This window comes from Marmota marmota, unplaced genomic scaffold (genome assembly GCF_001458135.2).
Source record: "Marmota marmota marmota unplaced genomic scaffold, marMar, whole genome shotgun sequence".
NCBI classification, from domain to species: Eukaryota; Metazoa; Chordata; class Mammalia; order Rodentia; family Sciuridae; genus Marmota; species Marmota marmota.
This window is the reverse complement of record NW_026000249.1, coordinates 18488683-18516599: the sequence shown is the minus strand read 5'-3', so window position 1 is coordinate 18516599 and position 27917 is coordinate 18488683. Positions and strand designations below refer to the sequence as shown.

Below are 27917 nucleotides of genomic sequence, written 5' to 3'. Positions count from 1 at the left end.
AAATAACAGAGAAATAAAAGATCTTTATCGATAATTTAACATTTAGTTAGAAAAACAAGAGTAAAACAATAAAGCAAGTGAGGAACTTACAGTAACTATGACTATGTATAAGTAAATACTTAAAGGCTTTGGTCAACATGAATGATAAAACTTTGAGTTTATTAATACTGTTTTTCTTTTTTCATGTTTTTTTTACTTGTAGATGGACAAATACCTTTATTTTGATTATTTGTTTTTATGTGGTGCTGGGGATCAAACCCAGTGCCTCACATGTGTGAGGCAAGCACTCTACCACTAAGCCCCAGCCCCAGCCCTGAGTTTATTAATTCTTATGGCCTGATATTGTTTTTGTCCAGAATCATACCCTTGTTATTTTTATTAAATGAGAAATAAGTTAATCATTACAGACAGTAGTCCTTTTTTTCCCAACAAATATGCCTCTTGGAAATTGTTCACAGGGAAGAAAACTGAGTGACCAAATTGACTGAAAGTCAAAACTAAGTTTGGTGGTAATCAAATAGCTTCATTGGAATGTCCCTTATCAAGAAGCTCAAGGGTACAAGATTTTTTTATTGAACAATATAGACAATTTGTGTAACTGACATTTATCATAGCCTCTGTGTATGTTTGTTTCAGCATTAGTTACCAAAAAATAATATGAAGCTGATGCTTGCTGTTTAGTTGTTTCACATAATTGAAGAGCAGAGAATCAAGAAAAATGATATAGGATGGAAAAAAAATTGACTGCAAAATGTCAAAGTTCTGATTCAGAGATGCTACAGCAACATAACATTTTGACATTGCATAAGCTAACACTCATTACAAGTTAACTTTTTCATGGACACCAATTTGGCTCTTAATGGACCATTGCCTTTTTAGGGCGATGTTCCCATATAGAAGGTAGGATATTTTGATAACTGAGCCAGGTTTGGCTTTTTAAAAAATATATTGATTTTATTTATTCTAATTTGTTATATATGACATTAGAATGCAATTCAATTCATATAATACAAATAGAACACAATTTTTCATGTCTCTGGTTGAATACAAAGTAGAGTCAAACCATTCGTGTTTTCAAGGTTTGGCTTTTAAATATTCTGAAATTAGTGGTGAAAGATGTCAAATGGCCAGCATCAAAGAGAGGTTTACAAAATTTTATGATTTTACTGAATTACTCAATAAATAAATGTACTAGACAAATTAAAAACAAGGATGAGGCACGTATTAAAAAGGTGATTCATTACAAGAAGAGATAAGGAGTCCACTGGGTTTAAATTCATCCAGTTTTAAAACAATGCATCTTAAGTGATATATATGTTAATTATATTACTAAAGATATTTTGAGGACAATGGAGTTTATTGAGCAAGTCTAATTCCTATTGATTGCATTCTTTGTAGAGAAAAAGAGAGTGCATACAAGAAGTAAAATGGTTTTGAGGGGAATAGAGAAAATCTAGATGTTTACCATTATTAACTAGTGATAAGTCTCTCAGATAGTTACATTGCCATTTCCTAAACTACTTTGTGATGAATTGCCATATTATTGTAATCAATAAAAACAACATAATCATTCACAGAAGAATTGTTAATGAAATCCTTGGTGTGACAATTTCAAAGTCAAACATTCACTAGGAAGCACAATTATATATTAAAAATGCTTGATATCAGTGTAATTTAAAATGTAGTTGATGGCATTCCAAATGATACTGGTCTTCATTTTCTATTCATTTAATTTTATGAGTGGTTAGCACAATGCCAGTCATATAGTATGTTCTTAATAGTCATTAAATGTATGAATAAATGAATGAAGCTTTCCTATATGACAGCATATTCAAACCAAAGTAACTCTATGAAAGTTCAAATTTAGAATTGATGACACAAAATTGCTAGAGCTAAAACTGACCATTTTAATCAAAGATAAATTAGAATTCAGGGAATTTTTAATGGAAAACACAATTGATGCATCTTCATTACCCAGAATATCACGTAGCACAGAAATCTTGTAATAGCTTGTTAACATTTATTGGATGCTAAGTATGTCAGTCACTGTGATAAGTATTGACATATATGAGTTCATTTAAACTTACAGCTGCTCTTTGTGATAAGACTTCTTATTACTCCCATTTTATGGAAGAGAAATCTGAGGCTCACAGAGATGGAATGGTTTTCCCAAGATAGCACAGCTAGTAAGAAGAGTTTGGTCTTGAGCACAGTCAGCCTTGCTCCCAATGTAACCATGGCTGCTCCTTTGCAAATTGTATTTTGCCAGGTTACTTCCCTTGCATTTGCCCTTTACAAATTAACATCCCATCCCTTTGCCTGGCATTCCAAATTCTAAAGAGAGGCTACATCTTAATGTTTAAGATCTTAACTGCTAAATAATCTTTCTTTACATTTTCAGAAACCACAAAATCTGGTGACCTTCAGATAACATCAGAATGTGTAATGTCACTTCTTATTCTTTAATTTTCTGTATAAAAAAACACAAAGCATGTAAATTGCTGTGATGTTTAGCTTGTAGAAAAGTAGTATGTCTGTCTAAGCAACTACATGAACTAGCTTCAGGAGGTCAAGGTGGATTGAGATATTGTGACCAGAGGAGAGAAAAAAGAGACACACTTCCTGGAAGACAAAGACCTTGCTCAGCACCTAATCTTTCTGCCCATTGCCACCCTAATCCTTCTTTCTCTTCCTGTAAAGGCCCTTTGTACCTTTGAGTTCCCTAAATGGAGCTTTGAGGATGATAGCCCCCTTCATCTTCCAGGGTCCTGGCCCTTGAATAAAATTGACTTCCTTCCTCTGACTCTCATCTCTTGAGTATTGGCTTTCAAGTGGCGAGAAGCCAGACCTGGGCCTAGTAACACTGGGTACATGTCTTTCATCACTATAGTATTTGGCTACAGATAGTAAACATGTCCACACTGTGAGGTCATCCAAAGTGAGAGTACAGATGAAAGATAAGTAGAACAAAGAAATTCAGTACTAACTGATGGATGCAGGATCAGGTATGCCTGAGGCCAGAGCACAGTGCTGCTGGATATCCATCTGGATTATTATTTGAATCAGAGAAATGGAAAACATACAAAATGGAGGCATCAGGAAAGGTCAGAATTGGAGGAAAACTGAAAATCAGCGTCAAGACACAGAGTAGCCATGAGAAACCAAGCAAAGTCATCTGGGTAAAAGATTAAGAGATGGCATCAAGATGCCAAATTCAATCAAGTATGGGCAATGAGAAGCATAATAAATAACCTGATAACTAATGAATCAACACTTTATTTTGATTCTTTTTGAATCCAGGATCTAACTCCCAAGCTTGCTAGGCTGGGGACTGTCAAAAAGGACTGAATAGAAGCTCTGAGCTACAGCAGAGAGTAAGAAGTAGGGCAGTTATAGACCAATAGTTCTCCATGGACCTTGTGCTTTCATTCCTCAACTCTCTTTCATTGCATATGTTAGTACTCTGTATAGTAAGTAAAATATATCTACATTGTATATCTGGCATGATTCTAACTTTCCAAATATCTTCTCTGGTGCAAAAAAAATTGACAGGTTTTTATACTCTCAAGCAAGATTTTTTTACTGGTCAACAGTTACTAATATGGTATTATGTAAAAATGTGGATGTGTAACCGATGTGATTCTGCAATCTGTATTTGGGGTAAAAATGGGAGTCCATAACCCACTTGAATCTAATGTATGAAATATGATATGTCAAGAGCTTTGTAATGTTTTGAACAACCAATAAAAAAAATTTCTTGGTGGATTTTCAGCTGGCTTTTTACAAAATTAAGACTCTTTTATAAAGATAAAAGGCTAATGCAGGATCCAGCCTAGCTCAAATGTAGACTCATTTGGTAGATGGAAGTGATGTTTCAAATGAATCTATGCCACCCACTACAGGGCTCTGAAATCATGTTATTATGTCAATAATAGAGAACAAAAGGTTAAGAGTAGAAGAAAAACACTTAGATAACTTTAGCAAAGGTATGCCCTGCTAAAGTTCACCTGCCAGAACAGATGGCTGTTTATTGTGTACAAGATCTGTGTCAAACAAATGTTGTAATATATTTTTTCAGGGAGTTTTTCAAAAGGAAGACCATAAATTAAGAAATTGGGGAGTCAATGACAAAAACACAAGATTAATAGTGACAGCTTGCAGTAGTTTTTGTGACCCTTTGTTCTCTAAGTTATATTGCGACTCATCTGATAATTAGATGATTGCTAGCATGAAGAAATTTTACTTTCTTAGGGACCCTCTGATCAAATATCCAGACCTATGGGCTCACATATGCTGAGTCTGGCCCTTTTGAACCAGGCAGGGGTGATGAAGTTGTAATGATGTCATATGTTGACTGGTGGGATTATTCTACATGATAATGAGCCCTTCAAGAGCCTGAGTTTACATCTATTACTGCCTTTGCAAATTGATGAGTCATTAACTCCAGCTCCCTTAAAAGGAAAGCACCCACTGACTTTAAGAGGGACTTTTACAGTATATAACTTTGAAGTATTTTCTGTCATTAAAAAAAAAAAATGGTACTGGGGATTGAACCCAGGGTAGCTTTACCACAGAGTCACATCCTCAGCCCATTTTATTTTTTTATTTTGAGACAGGGTTTCATTAAATTGCTGAGGCTAAACTTGAACTTGGGATCCTCCTCTCTCAGCTTCTTGGGTCACTGGGATTATAGACCTCTCCCATTGTGCCAGCTCTTTTTGACTTCTTAATGCTTTAATTTAACTTAATTTTTCAGTACCAGGGATTGAACCCAGAGGTGTTTAACCACTGAGCCACATCCCCAGCCCTTTTTATGTTTTATTTTGAGACAGGGTCTCACTAAATTGCTTAGAGCCTCACTAAGTTTCTGAGGCTAGCTTTGAATTTGTAATCCTCCTGCCTCAGCCTCCTGAGCCACTGGGATTACAGGTATGCACCATCATGCCTGGCTTAATGTGTTCATTTTAATCAGAACAAAATGCTCTTGATATACACACAAATTTAAAAAAATAAAAAAAAAAAAAACAACATGTAAGACTTAAATATTTAAAACTGAAAATTTGGCCACAATTTTCTTTTCCATGTTTAACGAATCAGACTTTGCTGGAAAGTTTTTTCCAGATAATTTCCTTGATTCCTCAATCATTTGTTCTTCTATAACTAGAAGCTTTTGTAGCTTTGGGCAAATTAATCTCAGGCTAAATCTGGTAAAATATCCTGGGAGGTTTTGACCCTTCCTGGCTCTGTGCCTGTCTGCAAAATCAGAGCTTAAATAGCTTTACCCTTAGATACTCTTTGTTTTCCTTCCCCTCTCCTTGTGATTGATTGCTATTTAACTGATACCCCTATCTTGCCCTCTAGAGAAACATGTTGTCCAAAAAAGCAGATTTTTATATGTTCAATATAACATCTCTCTACTACTTCTGTTCATAAGGAATAATTCAAATTCTTCAATTAGAATATATGCAAGAGAGTGATAAGAATGTTGGAGCCAGGCATGGTGGTGCAAGCCTGTAATCCCAGCGGCTCAGGAGACTGAGACAGGAGGATTAAGAATTCAAAGCCAGCTGTCAGGATCTGTTCATGGGTTCCATGTGGGTGACTGTGCATGGAAGCTTCATAGATAGAGACATCTGGTGTCTGGGAATGGCCAGTGGACATTTCATCTGGTCAATTGCCCAGGGACAATGTGAATCTCTTTCCTGTTCTGCCATGGCCCACACAGCACCTAAGATGTCAATCAACCTTCTGACTGCAAGACATCATGAATTAAGACTCTGTCCTAGAAACCTTATCCCTGCCTTTGATGTACCCCTTTAAATAAACTACTGGAGCCATTTTCCCTTTGTCTAGTTTCAGAACCCATGTGGACTAGATCTATCAGGGGCTTCACATCCTGTGAATATATTCTGACTATTTGTGCTTTGTTACTAATTATCTGAGAGTGTAAGTTTTAGGGTAGCTTGGACTCCTGTGGGCAGGAAGANCCCCCCCCCCCCAAAAAAAAAGAAAGAATACTAGAAGGGTTTCATGCATACGAATAAAGAAATGAAGGTCCAGCAGGTTTATGGTGACTGTCATTCAACATTTGAAGGGCTATTTTTGGAAAGAATATTTAAAAGCATAGAACTAGAGCCATTGAATAAATGGTGAAATAGGGATGCCTTTGAACAGCATCCCCCACCCCCAATGATAAAATGGGTTTCCTTGCGAGGGAATATAATCCAATATAAGCTGATGGGCCACTTGGGAAGATGTTATGGAAGGATGAGAAGGTAAGTTCCATGACATTTAAGTTGCTTCTAATCCTGAAAAACTATTTCTGTCCTTGTATATCTATGATATTTCTACTCAGATTCCTTTACTGATTAGCTGCATATTAAGCTACAGAAAGAATCATATTGCTAGATGCTACATACATTTCTCCTTGACTCACATCCCAAAAGAATAGACTATTTTAATATTGTAATCACCTTGACAACAGAGGTGTCTATTTTAATAGCTTTCAGTAATATTATTCAAAGGAATCTCTCACCCAATAAAGTAGGGGAAAGTCTTCATGTTCTCTTTCTTTCCAAACCTCAAATAGTCTAGGATTAAACATGTGCTTTGAAATTAAAATCATTGTAAATTTGCTGAGTAAGAGAACATCAAGTGTCCTTATCCCAAAGACTAGAAAGTTTTACTTAGCATAATGTGGAAAAATATATTTTTCTTATGTAATGTGCATGCAAAATGTTACTGAGTCAAAGCATGCCTCACATATTACAATCATCTCTAATTTAAAACAATTCAATGTACACACACACATACACACACACACATATATATATATATTTAACCCTTTATATAAGGTGATGGGGCTGCTGTGAAGTCAGAGTTACTATGGCAGATGCTACACTCAACCATGTCCTATATTACTTATAATAAATTATTGTTAATTATGGGAGGACATTACATTTATAAAAGTTACACAATGTAGAAAACTATCAAGAAGAACTGCACTGGGAAATTAATCACACATGGTTCTTTCACTAGAGGGATAACTTTCCAGAAATGTACACAATCTTTGATTTAAAAACATTTAGTTTATTTTTAATAACTTAATGCCTATTTTTGATAATAATAAGTACCATTTAACTAAATATTTTCTGCATATAGATGCTATGTCAAGTCCTTCAAGTTGATATCTTTTATCTTTTATCTTTATATTGTATCATTCTATATATCAAGAAACGGATGCCAGGGGAAGTTAAATATCTTGCTGAATATATTTTTTAATACCTTTATTTTATTTATTTATTTTTATGTGGTGTTGAGGATCGAACCCAGCACCTTGCACGTGCTAGGAGAGCGTTCTTTCACTGAGCCACAACCCCAGCCCTCTTGCTCAATATTATACAGTATTAAATCAGAGCAAGGATTCCAAATTTGACTCTAGAACTGGAGCTAATTCACTCATCCTTGGTACTCTCTTTCTTGATGATCATAACACTAATTTATTGTTTTTATTTTGTATAAGTTTCTGTATAAAAATAAAATTTATTTTTTTGTGGTTCCAATGATTTGCCTCCACTGTATGCTCAGTTTATCACTCAAGTGTAGAAAATTGCACTTACCCCGTTTATGAAGGAGGACGCTGGCATGGCGACGTCCATTTCCATTTTCAACATAACAAGAGTAATTTCCCAAGTCACCCTCTTCCACAGAGTCCACAATTAATGAGATAGAAACTTCTTGTTCTCCAAGATGCTCCTTAAGAATTCTAAAACATAAAGCAAAACGAAACAAAAAATCCCACACAAACATATACATACACATACATAAAAAAGAAAGAAAGGTAGATTAATCTGAATGTAATATGAAATTATCTACAGAATCTGTGCTTCAAATGTGGCTCTGGATTGATGCTAGGATAATTAAATTATATCATGCCCTTTTTTTCTTTACTTCTAATGAGGAAGCTTGTCTTTGTAGATGCTAATGAAGTTGCAGTTAATTATCTCTCTTAGCAGGACAATCATAGTGTCATAATAAATAGGTGAAAGAGACCTTGAAGAAAAGTTTATAAATTGCCTTTCCTTTAAGAAGAAATATGATATGAAGGGAGATAAGAAATTTTAAAGTCTTAGGTTGGAGCCCTAATTATATATCAGGCCAATTTTTAAAAAGAAAGAAAAGAAAATTTCTAAGCTATTTTGACATTTCATTTGAAACCTTCAGCCTGACTTCCATGAATAATACAACCAGTTGCCTATTTTTTTTTAAAAAAATGAATTTACAAACCTGTAGATTAAAAGTTTGATAAGCATTTAACTCTGACATTTTAAATGACTGATAAATGCTAACTAACCTCACTGTTAGATAATTAGCAATCTCTAAGAGTAAATGGAAAACTTCTTCAAACTAGAGATCCATTTGCCTGCTCTCAATGTTTGCCCTCACCCTCCTATCTGTTTGATAATTCATCTCTGTGCAGCACTTCTTAATGCAGAAGTAAAGAAAAATACCTTTCTAGAACCTTCCCCAGACACACACAAAACTAAAGAGAATAAAAGCTAGAAGGATATGGTCCCTCTTTAATTGTAGCATTTCCAAGAGTGTGGGTCAGAGAAAAGAGTGTAGTAGGGTAGTTTTATGTATGAAGAATGGCAGAGGGACATTTTTAGTACACATTGGACAATTGCCCATCCAGGCTTTCCAGAATCCACTTAGAGCATTCCAGACTGAGATATTCTTGTATAATGGTTGCCAAAAATAAGATTCCGATAGAAGTAATCTTATATGACAGCTTGTGTGTTTTTATTTTTTATTGAAAAACATTTTCTCTTCTACATTGGATAAGGTTTTAAAAGTCTTAACATTTAAAAAGAGAACCATGGTTTAAATACATCATATATATATATTAGAATATGCAACCTTTAGATGGGAGAAGGTTTAGAAAGGATCATTATTATTTTGATTTAGTTATAATTATGAGTATCTTCTTATTTATGTCATGATTAAAAATAAGTATTTATGCCTAAGCATAAGTTTAGTCAAAATTGAATGACTTGATACTCAAAAGTAAGTTAATAAATACGTAGGTACATTGAAAAAATAAAGAGGCTAAAGCATTAATGCCTTCAAAATAGATGGTATTTTAATTGGTTGGTTCTCTTCATATTATTTCTATTAAATAAATATTTAGACCTGAAAGTCAGACTGAGAAAGATTATTAAAATGTTTTATAAATCCTTTGTCACTCCATCAAGTGTTTTATATTCTACTTTGTATCTTAAATATATAAAAACATAAAAGGAAATGATGGATATTTTGTTTGAGTCCTTGTGTCTTGTTCATGTTTCCTCTCAATAATTAAAAAAAAAGCTTTTACAAACAAAAGGCTCACTGATTTTTTCAAAGATAGAATGGGCTTCTTTATTTTCTATATTTAATAGTATTTTAGTCTCATATTAAGTATATTCTTTAGTGAAGCACATCTTTTAAAAGTTCTTTTAAATTCTTTGCAAATGGAATTCATATTTTACAATTCCATAATCAGTTTCTTAATAGAACTTTGTTTCTTTGTCCTCAAATATTATAGTATTTTAATTATGATAATAGGAAACCAAAAAAAATCACTTTTGGGGAGTGAGTAGTTAACTTTTTATTCATTCACAGAGCAAATGATAACTTGAATGAATGTACAAGTTAAAAGAAAAAAAATTATTTTACCTAATGTCACTTTCCCAAACTCGATTTTCATCAAGATCTTCAATAAACTTCTCTCCTTTCATCCAATAAATTAAAGGACTGACATCTCCACTGTACCCAAAAAAAGCTCTGCAGGTTAGATTAGCCGAGTCACCTGTGGAGAGAAGTGATGGAAATGTGTCATAAAACTATTTGTACACACTTATTTTAGGCAAACTGGAAGGTAACATTTTGAACACTTTGTTGATTTAATAAAACATCTTTATAAAAGTTTCAAAAGCAAGTTTCAAATCAGAATCATGATATTTTTTCAGGTATTTTCCCATCTTTGTTAAATTTATAGAATGTGTGCTTTTTTACAGAATTGCTTATTTAATGGAATGAGAGTTACTTATAAGATTTAGAAGAAGACCAGTCAGTTATTCTATGGAATGTTCTTCCAATTAAGTTTACCTGATGTTTTCTCATGATTAGATTGAGGTTATGAATTATTGGGAAGGATACCACAGAGGTAATGTGCCCTTCTCGAGGCATGATATCAGAGGGTACATAACATTCATAACTACAACATTCTATAAGGCAGTTAGGAAATGTTTCTCAGTCTTTAATGCAGGAAATGGAAAGGGAGCACACTGTGTAGCTGAAAAAGAAAATAAACTATAAATCTGGGAAACCAAGAAAATGCTGTTAAGAATTTTTTTCTTTATAAAGAATATCATTTTAATACATCTCTAGATAGAAACATGTATTTAAAAACAAATAAACAATTCATGTTAGTAAATGTTTGGGATTTTCATTAGAGATAAAATCAACAATACTACTGTGAATTTCACTATGCTGCTCAGGAAGGACTATTATAATGGTGAACACAGGTTAGTTGACTACTTAATAAGGTAAGTGGAAGTCCCACACTAAAATTGGAAGTGAAGTTAATGCCTGCAGAATGGTTTGTGCCATTTTGTAAATACCTGGTTTACCCAAACCTCAGCCAGCACTACAAAACTAAAATATTCTAACACACAATAGTTTTATGATCTTGCTGACTTGAAATTGAGTCAGAAATTGGGAGGTGATATGGGGTGAAGTAAGAGCCTACTCCAGTTGCAATGGGGAAAGGGAAATCTTGAGAAAACTTTTTCAATTAGTTTTAGCCATATATTATGAGATATTACTAGAGGGTCCTGATAACTCTATAATTTTAAAGTGCAAAGAAGGAAATTCCTCAGTACTGGAAATCTCAGAAGTATGTTCTGAGTTATATTATTAGTGAACATCTTTAACATCTTTCAAAATTGTGCTTATGACCATTTCTACAACATGAACACAGAGAAAGGCAAAATTCATTGAGATATAATTGCTTAGAAAGCAGGCATGGGTATTTTGTAATTTACTTCTACAACAAAAAACATTTTTTTTGGTTAAAATTAGTCTTGTTCTCTTAATTATGTGTGTTGGATAAGAGGAGTTATTTAAAAACTTGCTCTTATAATACTTTAAGATGGCAAATTATAATCCTTCTGCTTTTATCTTTGTTCATGTCCACATGTTCTCCAAGAGTTTCCTCGCCGACTTTGATTCTATATATAATAGTTACCACTGATGACCACATAAGGCAAGTCCAGAAATTATCTAGCAGCTTTTAAGAGGCAAAATGGAGCTTCTAGAAGGATCTTTCATTATTAGTTATTGTATGTAAATATTCTTGAAATATTTTAATATGGAATTCCTCTCTCTTTTGGAGGATATTTACACAACAAAATGGATAAATGAATATCAATTTTACTGACTGGGAGTCAACTACACATTTCTATGGAAAGTATTGACCAAAATTATAAAATACTCTTAAATATCTTATGTTTTCATGAGAACATTAGTTCTTTTTTATGTAACTGAATTACCTGTTATACTGTCAAGTAGTCATAAATTCAATAGCAAGTTTCAAATCAGAATCATGATACATTGCAGGGGTTTAAAAAGGTACGTACTAGGCATGGTGCTTCACACCTTAATCCCAGGGGCTCAGGAGGCTGAGGCAAGAGGATTGTGAATTCAAAGCCAGCCTCAGCAAAAGCGAGGCACTAAGCAACTCAGTGAGACCCTGTCTCTCTATAAAATACAAAATAGGGTTGGGGATGTGGCTTAATGGTTGAGTACCCCTGAGTTTGATCCCCTGTGNAATGTCAGTAGAGGGGGCAGAGAGAGAAGAGGGGAGGGGAGGGGAGGGGAGGGGGGATAGTAGAGGATAGGAAAGGCAGCAGAACACAACAGACACTAGTATGGCAATATGTAAATCAATGGATGTGTAACTGATGTGATTCTGCAATCTGTATATGGGGTAAAAATGGGAGCTCATAACCCACTTGAATCAAAGTGTGAAATATGATATATCAAGAACTATGTAATGTTTTGAACAGCCAACAATAAAAAATTAAAAAAAAAATTCATTCATTAAAGACTACATGTCTACATATCTCAATAGACCAAATCTATCTTGTAAACTACCCTTCTCCTTGCAAAAAATGATCTCCTCATTCAGGTATTACTTAAGTGGTGTGTTGGAGATGGTCCTTACCAACTTGTACTAAATTTTCAGAAATTCTATAAGCAGGTTATTAAATACAGTCATTAAAAATTAAATTATGGGCCAGGTACATTGGCACACTGCTATAATCAAATGACTTGGGGGGCTGAGGCAGGAGGACCATTAATTCAAAGCCAGCCTTAGCAATTTAGCAAGGCTGTGAGCAACTTAGCAAGACCCCATTCAAAATAAAAAATAAAAAAGGGCTGGGATGTGGCTCAGGGTTAAGCATCTCTGGGTTCAATCCCAAAAAATAAATAAATAAAATAAAATAAATTATGGGCCAGGTGTGGTGACATACAACTGTAATCCCAACTATTACCAAGGTTGAGGCAGGAGGATTACAAGTTTGAAATCAGCCTCAGCAACTTTGCAAGGTCCTAAGCAACTTAGGAAGGCCTGGTCTCAAAATAAACTAAAAATAGAAAGGGTTGGGGATGTAGCAGAGTGACAAAATTCCCATGGGTTCAATCCCCAGTACCAAAAATAAATAGATAAATAAATAAATAAATTATAGGATGGGGTGTAGCTTAAGGGTAGAAAACTGCCCTGACATGCATGAGGCTCTGGGTTTGATCTGCAGCACTACAAAGACATTAAATTACAGGAAAACAATGAAACAAATTATATTAAAATAGATACTCAAAAGTTATTTACAGGGACTGAGGTTGTGGCTTAGTGGCAGAGCACTTGCCTCACACATGTGAGGTGTTGGGTTCGATCCTCATCACCATGTAAAAATAAACAAAATAAAGATATTTTGTTCATCTATAACTAATTTACTTTTTAAAAAATAAATTAATTATATTTACAACAATAGTATCTACATGTTGGAAATACTATATAATGGTGCACACCTGTAATCCCAGCAGCTTGAAAGGCTGAAGCAGGAGGATTGCAAGTTTGAGGACAGCCTCAGCAACTTAGAGAGGCCTGTGGTAACTTAGCCAGAACGTGTCTTAAAATTTAAAAAATAAAAAAGGGCTGGAGATGTGGCTTAGTGGTCAAGTGCCCCTGGGTTAAATCCCTGGTACAAAAAGAAAGAAAAAAATACTATATAATATTATACTACTGCACAATCAGTGACAGTAACATTATGTTCATAACTTAAAATCAGCCATGGTGGGAGTATTTACCCTATAAATTGTCAAATGCAATGAATGAGGCTAATGATTTATTATTTATTATTTTATTTATTGTCTATACTTAAAATAGTGACGGGAATAGCTTAAATATTGTGACAGAACTTCATTTGGAGAGCCAATTATAAAACAGTTAACAGTATACTAATATATATATATATATATATATATATATATATATATATATATATATATCCATACACACACACACACACACATATATATATAATTTTTATTTTTGCAGTACTGAGGACTGAACCCAAGGCCTTGCACATTATAGGCAAGTGCTGTACCACTAAGTCACATCCCCAACCCTTTGGCTATTATGAATACTTCTGCTCTGAATATTTTCATACAAGCTTCGAAGAGAACATATGTTTTAAAATTTCTTGCATACATACTTGGGATTGGAATTGTTGAGTCATGAGACAATTTAATATTTAAATCTTTGAGGATGTGCAGAACTGTTTTTCAGTGGTTGTGCCATTTTACATTCTTACCAGTAATGTTTGAAGTTTCTAATTTCTCCACATGCTTGCCAACATTTATTATTATCTGCCTCTCTAGAATACTCCACCACTGTAGTCATTTCAGATGTCTTCACTTTACTTTTTGAGCAGTCCCTCCCCTCCCCAAGACTAAAAAGTAAGTCTATGGTTAGCCAGCAGGACACTAAGCATATGAGTGAGTCTATCCTTTTTGTCTTTATAACTGGCTCTTCTCTTATCCTTATCAAATAAGTCCATGTTCTGTTTCCCCTCACGTTGTGGCATAACTCCAAGTAAAACCTCTTTTGGATGATTTCATTTTGCCTATTTGTGATTTCTATCTCAAGAATATTTCTATTGGACCTGGTTGGACTCACAGCTGGTAATACTGAGGGGAGCTGGTACTGACAGTTGCCAGCAGCCAGAGCTGATAACACCAAGGGTTATCACCAATACATGTTGCAGCCAGAATGTTGCAGACAGCTGCCAAAACCTGCAGGAAAAGCTGCTGGGAGAGATGCTAGCTCCAGCTATAGGAGGAATTGTTAGCTCAAGCTGCAAGAACAACAGGGAGAAACCTCTAACACTAAGCACTGGAAACCACTGGCACTCAAAGCTCAGAACTGCTAACATTAAAGGAGGTATACCTTTTCTACCCAAGATTTCTATTTGAATTGAGCAAAGGAACCCTTAGATAATTGGTAACAGTATCATCTCCTTTCAATTGCATAAAAGTACACCTGTTGGTCTTATTTGGATATGAAAATGTTTTAAAGGATCTGCTGATGCAATAAGACATGAAAAAAGCAATGTAATGTTTTGAAAGAACCATAAAATTATTATTTATAGATAATAGAATTGCCTCCTTATGAATTCAGAAAAAACATTTGACTTCCTTTGAAAAGGAGACTTTTCATTTTCTAACAAAGTTTAAAATTTTCCACCTGTTATAATATTATTTTGTATTTGTATTCCAAAATATAAAAATCTGTATGGTTTGAGTTATACTAAACAGAAAACTCATGCTAAAAATATGACACCATCCTGTTGGACACAGTTTAGATGGTAATGCCTAAAGAAGAGGCTGCCCAACCTCTAAATATATTTGAGTAGAACTTTAGGTCCAGAAAAAAAAATACCCTTAAGAAAGAGTCAGAATATGCAAAACAATAAGCATTAACTCTATAATCATTAATTCTAAAAAGTATTAATTCTAAAATTATTAAAATCTTCCTTATGACTTTTAAAAATTAGATGAAGTCTGCCTCAAATTACAGAGGGGTCTGCCTCAGCATATTGGGGAATCTACAGCCATAACCATTGACAAAGGCAATTTAGAGGAAAAAATTGGAACAAATTATCGGAGTAAGTTTGATAACCTTGGTTATTTTTTTGACTAGATGATTTGTAGATACTCAATGATTTTTACTTAAGTAATATAATTTAAAATTATTTTTATTTATTTTTTACATACATGACAATAGTGAAATATGTATTACACTCATTATTACTCATTAAAATTATTTTAATCTTATTTTTAAAAAGACATTGAATTATTTTCATAATTTTTTCATCCTCAGTAAGAAAATTCTGTGGTTAGCTATGTTCTATGACATTTAAAAGTCAAAAATACATGATTTACAGTTACTAATCAGAAAATTGAAGAGATCTTATTTATACCAGCAATAAATAATCAAACAATTCAACTCCCAAGGTATATTTTTAGATTTAATGTTATTGCTGACAAATTCCAATAAAATGTAGAACTCAACAAAATTATGAAGTTGCTGAACAATTATCCTAAAGAACTATAATGATGATAGGACTAGACAGTATGTTGTTTGTCCAAACAAAGAAAAATTTTATTTAAAAACAATCTTAACAACAAAATTGTTTTTGTTCCATAGGTAGAGATACTGCATATCTCTTTGACATCAATTATAGTGCTTAGAAACAGTACCAAATTTTATTCCAAGCAATGAGTTATCAGAATTGAATATAATCTGGAAACAAGTAAGTAGTTTCAAAAGATACAAAAAAGGAGTGTGAGGTTTATTATAGAATTAAATATTATTATATAACAAATATACTATTTAGGGGAAATATATTATTTTGTAATGTGTATAGGAAAAGTAAATTCTTAGAATTTTAATCTAGAAATGATAGAGAATTTCTACTTTGACAAATCTATTTATATATATATATATATATATTAAAATTTCAGTACAATGAAAAAAACAAAGAAAATTAAAACAGTGATTACGAACTTTGTTATGTTTGTAATCTAATGTGTGTCTGTGTTAATAGTAACCTTCCCCAGAGTTTCTATCAAAATCTGCCACTGATTATTAACATGTTGAATACCTTGAATATCAATCTATTAATAGTTGTTCTAGGTACCATGCTAAGCATTTATAGATTGGTATTCCAGGTATTTGACTTGTTAATAATCATTGTCAGATTTTGATAGAAACTCTGGGGAAGGTTACTTATTGCAGTTCCTAATACTGCCATTAACTTTCTTCCTTTTTGCAAAATTTTACTTTCATATCAGTTTTTATTTTATCCTCTTATGTATTCTATATTGTTATTTATCTTGGAGAAATATGACTTCAGATGTTGCTATTTTTTTTTTTTTACTTAAACCGGTGACTCCCAAACTGATTGTCAAAAAATTTAGCTTCATTCCTTACCAGATTTTGGTAAGACAAGTTTAGAGTGTTCTAGGGTTTTGAATTTTTAACAAGAATCTCCAGGTCATTTTCATGCAAGTGGTTACAGTTAATTGTCTAGAACAATTTATTTTTACCTTGGACTTTTTGTATAAGGTAGAAATGGAGCTCAGAAAAACAACTAAATTGAAAATCTTTAGGACAGGGCCCATAAGCAGGAAGCAATGTCAGGGTTGCCAGGGAAGAATAAAGCAAAAGAAGTTTCACAATAATAACAATGACAGGTAGAGTAGTAACTGGTGTTCACAGGGATGTACAAATGTCTCACTGAGGAATCAATCCAAGCTGCAAAAATATAGTCTCTCTCCAAACAAATGTAGAAAGAAATGTTTTTCAATGGAAAATTACTCTTTGGTCTATGATGCACCTCTCTGGGTTATCAGATTATTGCTCTTTTTTGTTTTCGAGCTATATTTGATGCTTTATAAAGTGTAGGTAACTGATAAATATGCGTATTCTCTCCTTTCTGACAGTGATTTAACTGACTCTCTTCTCTCTCCCTTAATCTGCAATCTATGGAAGAAACAATGTTATCCCCAGTTGCAATTGATCTCAATACTCCCTTACTCCTCCATGTAAATTTATTGTTTTGACTTCTTCTTTGAACCTGGTAAGACATCTGCTTAGTCCCCTCATATCCTATGAGAAATATTTATATGAAAACTTATCCATTCTTATATTTGTGTTAAGAATCGTGATTATAGGGCTGGGGTTGTGGCTCAGTGGTAGAGTGCTCACTTAACATGTGTGAGGCACTGGATTCAATCCTCAGCACCACAGAAAAATAAAGGTAAAAAACAAAATCATAATTGTATGTTTTTCTGAAAAATTATTTGTTAAAAGGAATACTATGCTTGGCTCTAGCTTATCACTGCCATTAAAATAAGCAACATTTGGGCTGGGGTTGTGGTTACCTAGCATGCATGAGGCACTGGGTTGGTTCTTCAGCACCACATAAATGTAAAATAATGATATTGTGCCTACCTAAGACTAAAAAATAAATATAAAAAATAAGCAATATTTATATACATACAATATGGCTCTGACATTTGTTGGGTTATCAATTGATTTCATGAATACTCTCTTATTTCTCTTTCATTTTTCAAACAGAAGAATCAGAAATAAAATTTTATCTATGCTTCTGTTTAAGTCAAAACTATTTAACTTGTTATCAAGAACAACTACCCATCTCTTCTTTCATTCTCTAACTTTCTGGAACGTGCAATTTCTTATAAGGCAATCCTAGCACATGATGTAGGAGCCAAGTACCATAGCTTTTCCTTATCCTCTTCCATTTAGATATTGAAAAAACACCTCTACGTCTTATCTCTAATACTCACCTGATAGCACTAACGCTATTTGCTACACTTAACCACAAATAAAAGGAATTAACATCAGAATTCCACAAGTTTCAGAGAAGAGAGAGATACACTTATTTAATTTTCTTCTCAATGTTGTCTTTTAGTTTTCCTTCAAATAACAGATAAATTTAAGCTAAGGCCTAGGGACCCACACATCAGATGTATCAGTCAGCCAGGGCTGGAGTCCTGAAGATAATGGTATTCTTGCTGCTTTAAGTTGATATCTGTAAAAGCTACAGTAAATTGCACTAAATGCTTCTGCTGCCTTTTTGGCAGAAAGGTGCACTGTCAGCTCAATCATACCAGGTTCAGAAGGAAGCACTAAAATTGATCATAAAAAAATCATTTGCTATCTAAAATGAGAACAATGCTTGTCATGCCACAAGCTTTCAACTAGGCCACATTGTGAGGAGGTCTTTTCCTTCAACCAGTAAATTCCAATCAGCTAAGTAGGGAGAGACATTTGTTATATAGTGCAAGCTTTTTCTAATTAGATATCATTTAGCCATTTCGAAAACTGCTGAGATCAGAGTCTCTCTCCACTAGAGGACACTCTTAAACTTATTGAAAATTTTAAAAAACGCTTTTTTTAATTAAAAGAAAAAAATCCCCCTAATTAAAAAGCATCTGCATCCAGAGATCTTACTTGTTGCAATTAGGAAATAGTGAGCACTCTTTTCTTAAATAAGATGTCGAGTAGTAGGGGGACTTTAATTTCATTTGCACCATTAATCATGTATATTAAAATTACTCTATGGTCATAGTAAAGATAAGTGTTTTGACAAATACTCCCCATTTAAGATAAAAGCAAAATAATTTACAAAACATATTTATCTTTTGTCATTAGTTAAACTAAATGGTTCATTTTCCAAAAGCTATATTCGGAAAAGAAAAAAAAAAGCAATCTCTCTCTCTCTCTCTCTCTCTCTCTCTCTCTCTCTCTCTCACACACACACACACACACACACACACACACACACACCAGACCAATAATGAAAGTTCCCTTGGGATTGCCTCAAGATATTTTACCAAAACAAATAAATAATAGGATATATGTTAAGCAATCTTTGCTAATATCAAATCACAGGTGGTTCTGAAATCAGAGATTTATATAAGAATATTAAAGAAAAAAAGTAATGCAAGGGATAGGTTATATTAAGCTCACAGTTAAGGACACTACTCCTACAAGATATGACAACATCTACTCAAATTTCAAGAGAACAAAAATCACAAGAGAAAAACAGGCATGCACATTTAAATTTGGTATCCCTAATTCAACTCTAGTGTCAAATTTCTTTATGAAAATGGAATTTTTACAACCTCACCACATATTTCTGTAGCATTTAGGAACAAATCAACACACTTGGCTGACAAATATATTGTAAGAGGGTTTAAGTAACCAAAAATAACATGGAGGTAACCAAATGTTTCATTCAACTGTTTTGCCACTGTAATCAAAAAATCTGAAAAGAACTATTAGAGGAGGAAAAGTTTATTTGGGGCTCATGGTTTCAGAGGTAAGAGTCCATAGATGGCTAACTCCATTGTTCTAGGCCCAAGATAAGGCAAGACATCATGGTGGAAAAGTGTGGTGGAGGAAAGTGTTTCAAGACATGGCCACCATGAATAAGTGATGACTTGCATGGAATTAGATGAAATTATCCCCTTCAGGAGGAAGAGGGCTACACATTAAAATTTGAATAAGCTGTTGGGGATACTTTCCACATTAGTAAAGTTAAGAGAGGCAGTGGCAGAGCTCTTCCAGAATGGAGAGGAAATCTTGTGCACTTGAAGAAAAAGGGTATGGAATATGGAAACATTATTATCACATTATGTTTGAATGGTTCAAAAATTCTTGTAGGGACTCAAGTTTTTGCACTTGATGACTGCCTTCTGTCTGCATGAAATAAAAATTCATGGTATCTAGAGCAGTCATTGGACACCAGGCTGGAGAGGGAAACACATCAAACATCTGTTAACATCCAGTGTCACCAGATAACCTCATTGTTCAGAAGGTGCAATATTGTAAAAGATGTTGAAAAGATGGGCATTAGATAAAGATGTGGGAAAATGACTGTGCAGTGGAATTTATTCAACTGCCAGGAAATGAATTTGCTCCAAAAGGGTAATAAGAAACTCTTAGTGATACTAAAGGGGAGGAAGTAGGAAATTTTTTTGCCCCTGAGATGAAGAATGGATGGAAGAAGCAAGCATTGATGTGCTTTCTGACAAAGATGTTAGAACTGCTTATGATTTTACTTAGGTCTAAAATTGTTTGAAGTCATCCACAAAGTAGACATTTTTTTGTAATGGAGATGTTTAGATTTCATTGCAGAAACCTTGACATCAAGTTTTTGTGATTACATTTTGATAAGACATTTCCTTTATATTTGTCATTTTAATTACATAATCACTGTACCAAATCTTTCCTTGAATCCTTCAGTTCCTTCAATACATTTTCATCATTCCAGAGTATTACATTTTTAAATCAAATTATTACATTTACCATCTCTAAGTATATCTAAATCAGTCACCAAAAAGGCATAGAGAGCCAAAAAGACGGTGGAATGAGATGGACATCATTACCCTAGGTATATGAATGACTGCACATATGTTGGAATGCTATATCATATACAACTAGAGAAATGAAAAGTTGTGCTGCAATTGTGTACAATGAATCAAAATGCATTCTGCTGTCATATATACCTAATTCAAAATAATTTAAAAAAAAACAACAAAAAATGCATACAGAGGGTCTGGGGTGGTGGCTCAGGGGTAGTGTGCTTAGTTAGCACATATGAGGCACTGGGTTCAATTCTCAGCACAGGATATAAATAAATAAAATAAAGGGCCATTGACAACTAAGAATATTTTAAAAAAATGCATAGAGAAGCTGCACACCTGTAATCCCAGTGGCTCTGCAGCCTGAGGCAGTAGAATTATGAGTTCAAAGCTAGGCCTCAGCAATTTAGTGAGGCTCCAAGCAACTTGGCAAGACACTGTCTCAATATAAAAAATAAAAAGGGCTTGTGATGTGGTTCAGTGGTTAAGTGCCCCTGGGTTCAATCCCTGATACAATAAAAAAAATGCATCGAGAACATTTATCTGTGGTCAACAATCAGCCAACTATTTAGAGTTCAGGATCATAAGCAGTTGAAACAGGAAAAAAACAGAGTGGATACATACAGATATGAAAAGGAGGACCAAGAGGGAAAGAAAAGTGAAAGGAGGAGAAAGAAGGGGGATATTATGAAGAAAAAATTGTGAAGCAACAAGATATAAGGAACCTGGGTCTCTGAATGACTTAATGGAAGAGAATAATCTTAGACTGGGACTACTCTCTAGTGGTGTATTTAGTGAGAGAAATATATTTCTAATTTATTGAAGATGTATTTTGGGATATCCTTGTTACCTATCATAGCCTGTATACATAAGCACCTCTAAAATCTACATTTTTCACCTTGCCTCATAGAGTGTATTGTGGCGGCATACAATCATGACTCTATGCTAATTTGACCTACTTAGTGATGCAGACAAGAACTACATTTATCCTTTGCTAATCCTAAAAATTTCCCATAGCATCTATGTAAAAAATGAAGAAACAGAAAAAATATACTCCCTGTTTCAGAAAAAAAGTATGAAATTAGGAATGAGTCTTTTTAAAAAAATGTATTTAAGTTTTTTTTTTTTTTTTAGTTACTGGGGATAGAAACCAGTAACTTTTACCTGAGCTATATCCCCAGTCCTTTTTTTAAAAAAAATATAATACAGGGTCTCACCAATTTGCAGAGACTGGCCTTAAACTTCTGATCCTCCTACCTCAGTTTCCAGAGTCTCTGGGAATAAAGGTGTGTGCCATCACACACTGTTATGTCTCCTTGCTGAGCCTCCTTTTTTTTTTTGACAAAGGCATTTTCTATTATAGGAAACCTATAATGCATTTACATGGACCTTAGTTTCTTTAGGGGTAGTACAGTGAATGGTATCTGCTCTAAAATACATATAGACCCCTGTGAGGTGAAAAGGTTATTTTGTTTTGTTTTTTATGGGGCTCATTGTGGGTTAAAATGAAAGGTCCTATTCAAATTGCATTTTTCTATACTCTGTGCATTTTAATAAGACACACTTTCCTAAGTTTCCTAACATTCAATGTCTTACAAGCTAACATAGATATGCACAAAGCCTGCTTTTCATGTGTTTTTAAAAATACAATTCAGAATCCTCAGGTTTATTATGGCTTTCAAGGTTAATGAAATATTCTTTAGGAAGTTTTATAAGCTTATAAAACATGTCTACTGCAGGACATAATGATAGTTCATGCATATTGCTTATTATTTAAAATGTAAATGAATACTCAGTGAACTCCCTGTTTTGTGTTTTCTCCTTTCCTGTCTAGAAGGACTTTTGTTTGTCACCACTGTATTAAAAGTAGGCTGTATAACTGCTGGTGTTTCAGACAGTAGTTTGCTCTGCTTGTCTTCCTTCCATGTGGCTTAGCAAAATGATTCTGACAGCTTCTGAGTCTAAAATACACCATGGAGCTTAGTTTTTTGGTCTACATTTGATAGAAGGAGATGAGCTAGTAGTTTGGACTGCCATGAAAGTAGTTTTAACAATTGAAGTTCAAAATGGGAGGGAGTTTTCTGTGCTGAGTTAATCAAGAAAAGTTTCAGAAGTTGGTAGCAGTCATAGATACTCGCAGTACTTAAAAAAATTCACTGTTATTTTCACTTTCAGTCTATGACCAGAGCTATTTCTCTCAGTTCTTTTCTTTCTTGAGAAAGACACATTATTTCTTTTTGCAACCTGTATCTCCCATCTCAGTCCATTGTACTATTAGTGTCTCTCAAATCACTTGAAACTAACCCTTTGACTCTGTTTTTTATCCCTCTTTTCTGATCATGTGTTTGGTAGACTTTTATCCCCCATGCTTAAAAAGTATTTTTATTATCTCTAAGCATGTGATTTCTTGAGAAGCTCTGACACTCCTGAAATTTCTTTCCTTTCTTTTGGGGTTCCCTACCTTCTTTTACCTTTCCTTATTGTGTTAACTCTGCTCCTGAACTTTATACTAAAGCAGTATTTCATTAAAGTATATGTGCATATACATCCCCCATAGTGGATAGAATAGCTACTCTTCTGTGAGTTACTGGAAGGTGTTTTACTTGTTTTTTAATCACAACTGCATTATGTAAGACTTATAAGACACTGATCTAGAAAGTTTATAACCCTCAAGATGTGTTCAATAAATGAGATTGTAAAGTAACCTTTGAGATGTGTCAGCATCTAATAAGGATTACCACTTGGGAATATTCTTACTGCTTTCTTACCTAACGAAAGTATATGATTTTCTGAAGTCTATTTTTGTGCCCATCACTATAATTGTCTGTGATACTTTAATTTGTCTTTTAATATTAGCAACCTGTAAATGGAAAATTGTAGAAGTTAATTAAAATAACATTGTTTTTTTTTCCTTTGGAAAATAATCACTTGCATCATTGCATAAAGATGAAAACTTTCCTCAACGTATGTATGGCCTTATTTACATTATTGTCATTCTATCTTTGGTTTTATTAATAAGCTTGATTCCCCTCTCAGTATTTGACTTTTATGGGGAATGCCCTTTAATATAATTAATCTGTATATGAATTATAATTAGTTCTAAATATTTCCCAAGAAACCCTATCAAGTTACACATAGATCAAAATAAAGGAAAGAAGAAAGCCAGTTGTTTATATTGAGATGTTTTATAATATAGTAACCCTTGGTGGTAGTTGTTGGAATACCCCATGTTGAAAGGTGCTGGTGGGACTCCAAATTGGTGCAATCACTATGGAAAGCAGTATGGAGATTCCTCAGAAAACTTGTAATGGAACCACCATTTGACCCAAATATCTCACTCCTTGGTTTATACCCAAAGGACTTAAAATCAGCATACTACAGTGAGACAGCCACATCAATGTTTATAGAAGATCAATTCACAATAGCCAAACTATGGAACCAGTTTTGTTAAATGCCATTCAACAGATGAATGGATAAAGAGAATGTAGTATGTATATATAATGGCATACTACTCAGCCATAAGGAACAAAATTATGACATTTGCCAGTAAATGATGGAACTGTAGACTATCATGCTAAGTGAAATAAACCAATCCCCCAAAACCAAAGGTCAAATGTTCTCTCTGATATGTGGATGCTAATTCACAATAAGGAGAGGGTAGGAAAGAGCAGAATTAGTTCAGAATAGATAAAGGGGAATGAAGGGAAGGGGGGAATTGAAATAGGAAAGACAGTAGAATGAATTGGACATTACTTTCCTATGTACATAGATGAATACATGACCAATATAATTCCACATCATGTACAACCAGAAGAATGGGAAGTTATAATCCATATATGTATAATATATAAAAATGCATTCTACTGTCATGGATAACTAATTAGAACAAATTTTTTAAAAAGAAAAGCTAATGGAAAGTATTGCTGATGGGATGTGTGTTGTGAATCATATGCCATCTTGGATTAGTGAAAGTATTCATTGATTTGACCAATTGGATTAATCTGAGAATTAATTTACCAGGGTGAACTCTACCATATAGTAGAAATATAGTAAAAATTAACATAAAATGAATAAAGTTTGTAAGCATAACCAGATTCTGTGAGCAGAAGAGCCAGTTATTTCAAAATTATTGCTCTAAACATTATTTAATTAGTACTTTTTTCTACCAACCTCCATTTTATCAAAAGATGCTTCATGACTTCTTCATTTGAAGTAAGAAAGAGGATATTTAAACTTTAAAGCATGTTTGATATATCTTGGCTACTTCTCATTGTCCTCTATATATGTCTTTATTTTCTAAAATCTATAGAATGTAAAAATACTACTACTATTATTTAGGAAGAAATAAGCCTATATCTTTAAAATGTCACATGTATTCTATTTCAAGGTAGGATAGTAGATCATATACCATCTTCCTCCGCTACTCTTTTCTCCAGCAATCTGTAATCATAGGAAAACCCTTGGAGAAACACCTCTTCCTCAGTCAAAATCAGTTCCATGACTTTAAGTATACTAGAAAAGTGCATTTGTGTAGACTATGGGTCAGTGATATTCTTTGGGGGAGTAGCATTAACAGAAAGCAAGCAAATATTAAAAGAGATATTTTGCTCATCCATGATTAGGGACTGTTTTCCCCAATACATATGAAAATCTTGAATTAGTTTTATTGAATTGGTGATTGTTTTTACACTAGTTCTGAATTTTCATTAGATTCTTATTTCAAAACCAGATTTTGGTAATTTGAACTTCTTTTTTTAATATTTTTTGTAGTTGTACACAATCAATTTTATTTATTTATTTTTATGTGGTGCTGAGGATCGAACCCAGGGCCTTGCATGTGCAAGGCAAGCACTCTACCATTGAGCCATAACCCCAGCCTCAGTAACTTGAAGTTCTTCCACTCTTTTGGATAACAATAAATAAGGTTATAACCTGGAGCAAAACTTGTCCTTTAAGATAGTCAAAGAAGAGATGTAAATAGTATTTATCTTCTCTCCCTTATTTGAGAAAACACTGTCATTTCTATTTGTTCAACTGTTCTCAGAAAATCATCAGATATCCTTTTATTCTCAGTGGAATGATTAAAACCAGTGATCTTATAAAAACATTGCCTGAAAAAAGTAGAAGAAAGTGGACATTTCCATTAAATATTAGAATTTACTGTTTGGAATGGGAAGTAGTACATAGGAAAACTGAGGCATTTTTTTACTGCCCGATCCCATTTTTTATTAAATTTGAATACATACATGTAAGCAATGCCCTCAGAATAATGGAGAGGAAGAACAAATTGATTTTTGTGGTTCCATCCTCTAATTTCTACGTTACTTTCTTAATTTATCTTTCAAGTGCCCTTACTCTAGCAACCACCATGGCTTGCTATCTATGAAAAGGCATATTGTGATGGCTTAACAAATCCATTTGGCTATGTTGTCCTTCAGTTACCTTGATTCCCTTTCCTTGTATGTGTTAAGTTACAATAGTTCATGAGAGAAATTATCTCACACTAGTTGGAGGGTCAAAATAGGAAAGCACCCATTTGGGATTGTGTATGTGTGTGTGTGTGTGTATGATTATATGTTGACTTGCCTTGTTAACATGAAGCAGCAGTTGGAGCTATAATTACTCTTTTTTCTCTGGAGCATCCTCATTGTCTCTGACTCCTAGTTCAGAAGACTGTGTATCCTTCTTATTGCCAAGGTCAGAGGAAAGAGTTCAATACAGCTTTCATTATATTCTATTAGAGTTCGAGCCTGCTCATGATCTTTCTATCTAACTGCCTACTTATAAACTTCAGCCTTCAGCATTAGTTGCAGAGACAGCCTTGTGGAGACTGCATGGCTAATTCCCAATTCCTGTAAAATATGTATATGTATGTGTGTGTGTGTGTGTGTGTGTGTGTATAGTCATATGTTGTGAATATCTATCTATAAGTATGTGCATGCACATAGAATTCATATACAATACCCTATTATTTTATTCTTGAACTCTGACTGATACACATGATATGCCTAAGTTATCACTGTCTTCTCCTTAGTTAAATGTACCATTCTCTCAATAGATTTTCTTCTAGGAGTAGGAAGAAAATAATTTTATTATTTCTAATTAAAGATATTAAATTGGTATGCATAAAACAACACATATCAGATGCTAAATAGTGAGCTCCTTTTCCACTTTATCTCTCAGTCCTTTTTTCCTGAACACATAGCATACTGAACGGTCATTTCTCACCTATTTGCTCTGATATGACTCACTTATAGCCTTTGACTGATACTGATTTATAGCTGGGGTGTTTATGTTTTCTTTTCTCTAGCTCTTTCAGTATCATTGGGATCCCTCCTTTGGGGACTCTTACTGCTTACTTTCTTACAACCATCACCCAGTCTCTTTGACCCCTTCGTGTATCTTGGGAATGTTGACTGTTTTTTTCTCTTTAACCTCTCCTCACACTATGCATCCAACTATGAGTTCATATATATCAATGACCTTTTTTTCTGGATATATTTTTATATTTGTTCTAAGAAGTTATACATGACAGTAGAATGCATTTTTGACATATTGTTCACAAATGGATCACAGCTGCTCATTCCTCTAGCTGTACATACTACAGAGTCAATCTAGTAGTGTAATCATATGCATCTATAGAGTAATAACATCAGTCTCATTCTACTTCCTTCCCATCCACACAGTCTCACCTCTCCCCTCAATCCCCTCTACACAAACCAAAGTTCCTTCATTTTTCCCTATCCCCCACCCCACTATGTATCAACATCCACTTATCAGAGAAAACATTTGGTTTTTGTTTTTGGGGGGTTGGCTTATTTTACTTAGTATGATATTCTCTAGTTCCATCCATTTACCTGGAAATGCCAAAATGTCATTCTTCTTTAAGGCTGAATAATATTCCATTGTGTACATGTACCATATTTTATTTATCCATTCATCTGTTGAAGGGCATCTAGGTTGGTTCCATAGTTTAGCTATTGTGAATTGTGCTGCTATGAACGTATTGATGTGACTGCGTCACCGTAGTATGCTGATTTTAAGTCCTTTGGGTATAAACCGAGGAGTGGGATAGTTGGGTCAAATGGTGGTTTCATTCCAAGTTTTCTGAGGTATCTCCAAACTGCTTTCCAGGTTGGTTGCACCAATTTGCATTCCCACCAGCAATGTATGAGTATACATTTTTCCCCACATCCTCACCAACATTTATTTTTACTTGTATTCTTCATAATTGCTATTCTGACTGGAGTGAGATGAAATTGTAGAGTAGTTTTGACTTGCATTTTCTAATTGCTAGATATGACGAACAAATGGTTCTGGGAAAACTGGAAATTCATATGCAGCAAAATAAAATT

General features: G+C 33.9%; 1 protein-coding gene across 1 annotated transcript in view; it reads right to left on the bottom strand.

Moving 5' to 3' along the window:
• Positions 1-27917, bottom strand: part of Il1rapl1 (interleukin 1 receptor accessory protein like 1) — a 1309684-nt gene that overhangs the window by 38230 nt on the left and 1243537 nt on the right. The window contains exons 7-8 of the mRNA XM_015488096.2: positions 9718-9850; positions 7620-7765 (exon numbers count right to left, since the gene is read on the bottom strand). Of these exons, the coding sequence (XP_015343582.1) occupies positions 7620-7765; positions 9718-9850 (279 nt within the window). The remainder of the gene's footprint in view (positions 1-7619; positions 7766-9717; positions 9851-27917) is intronic.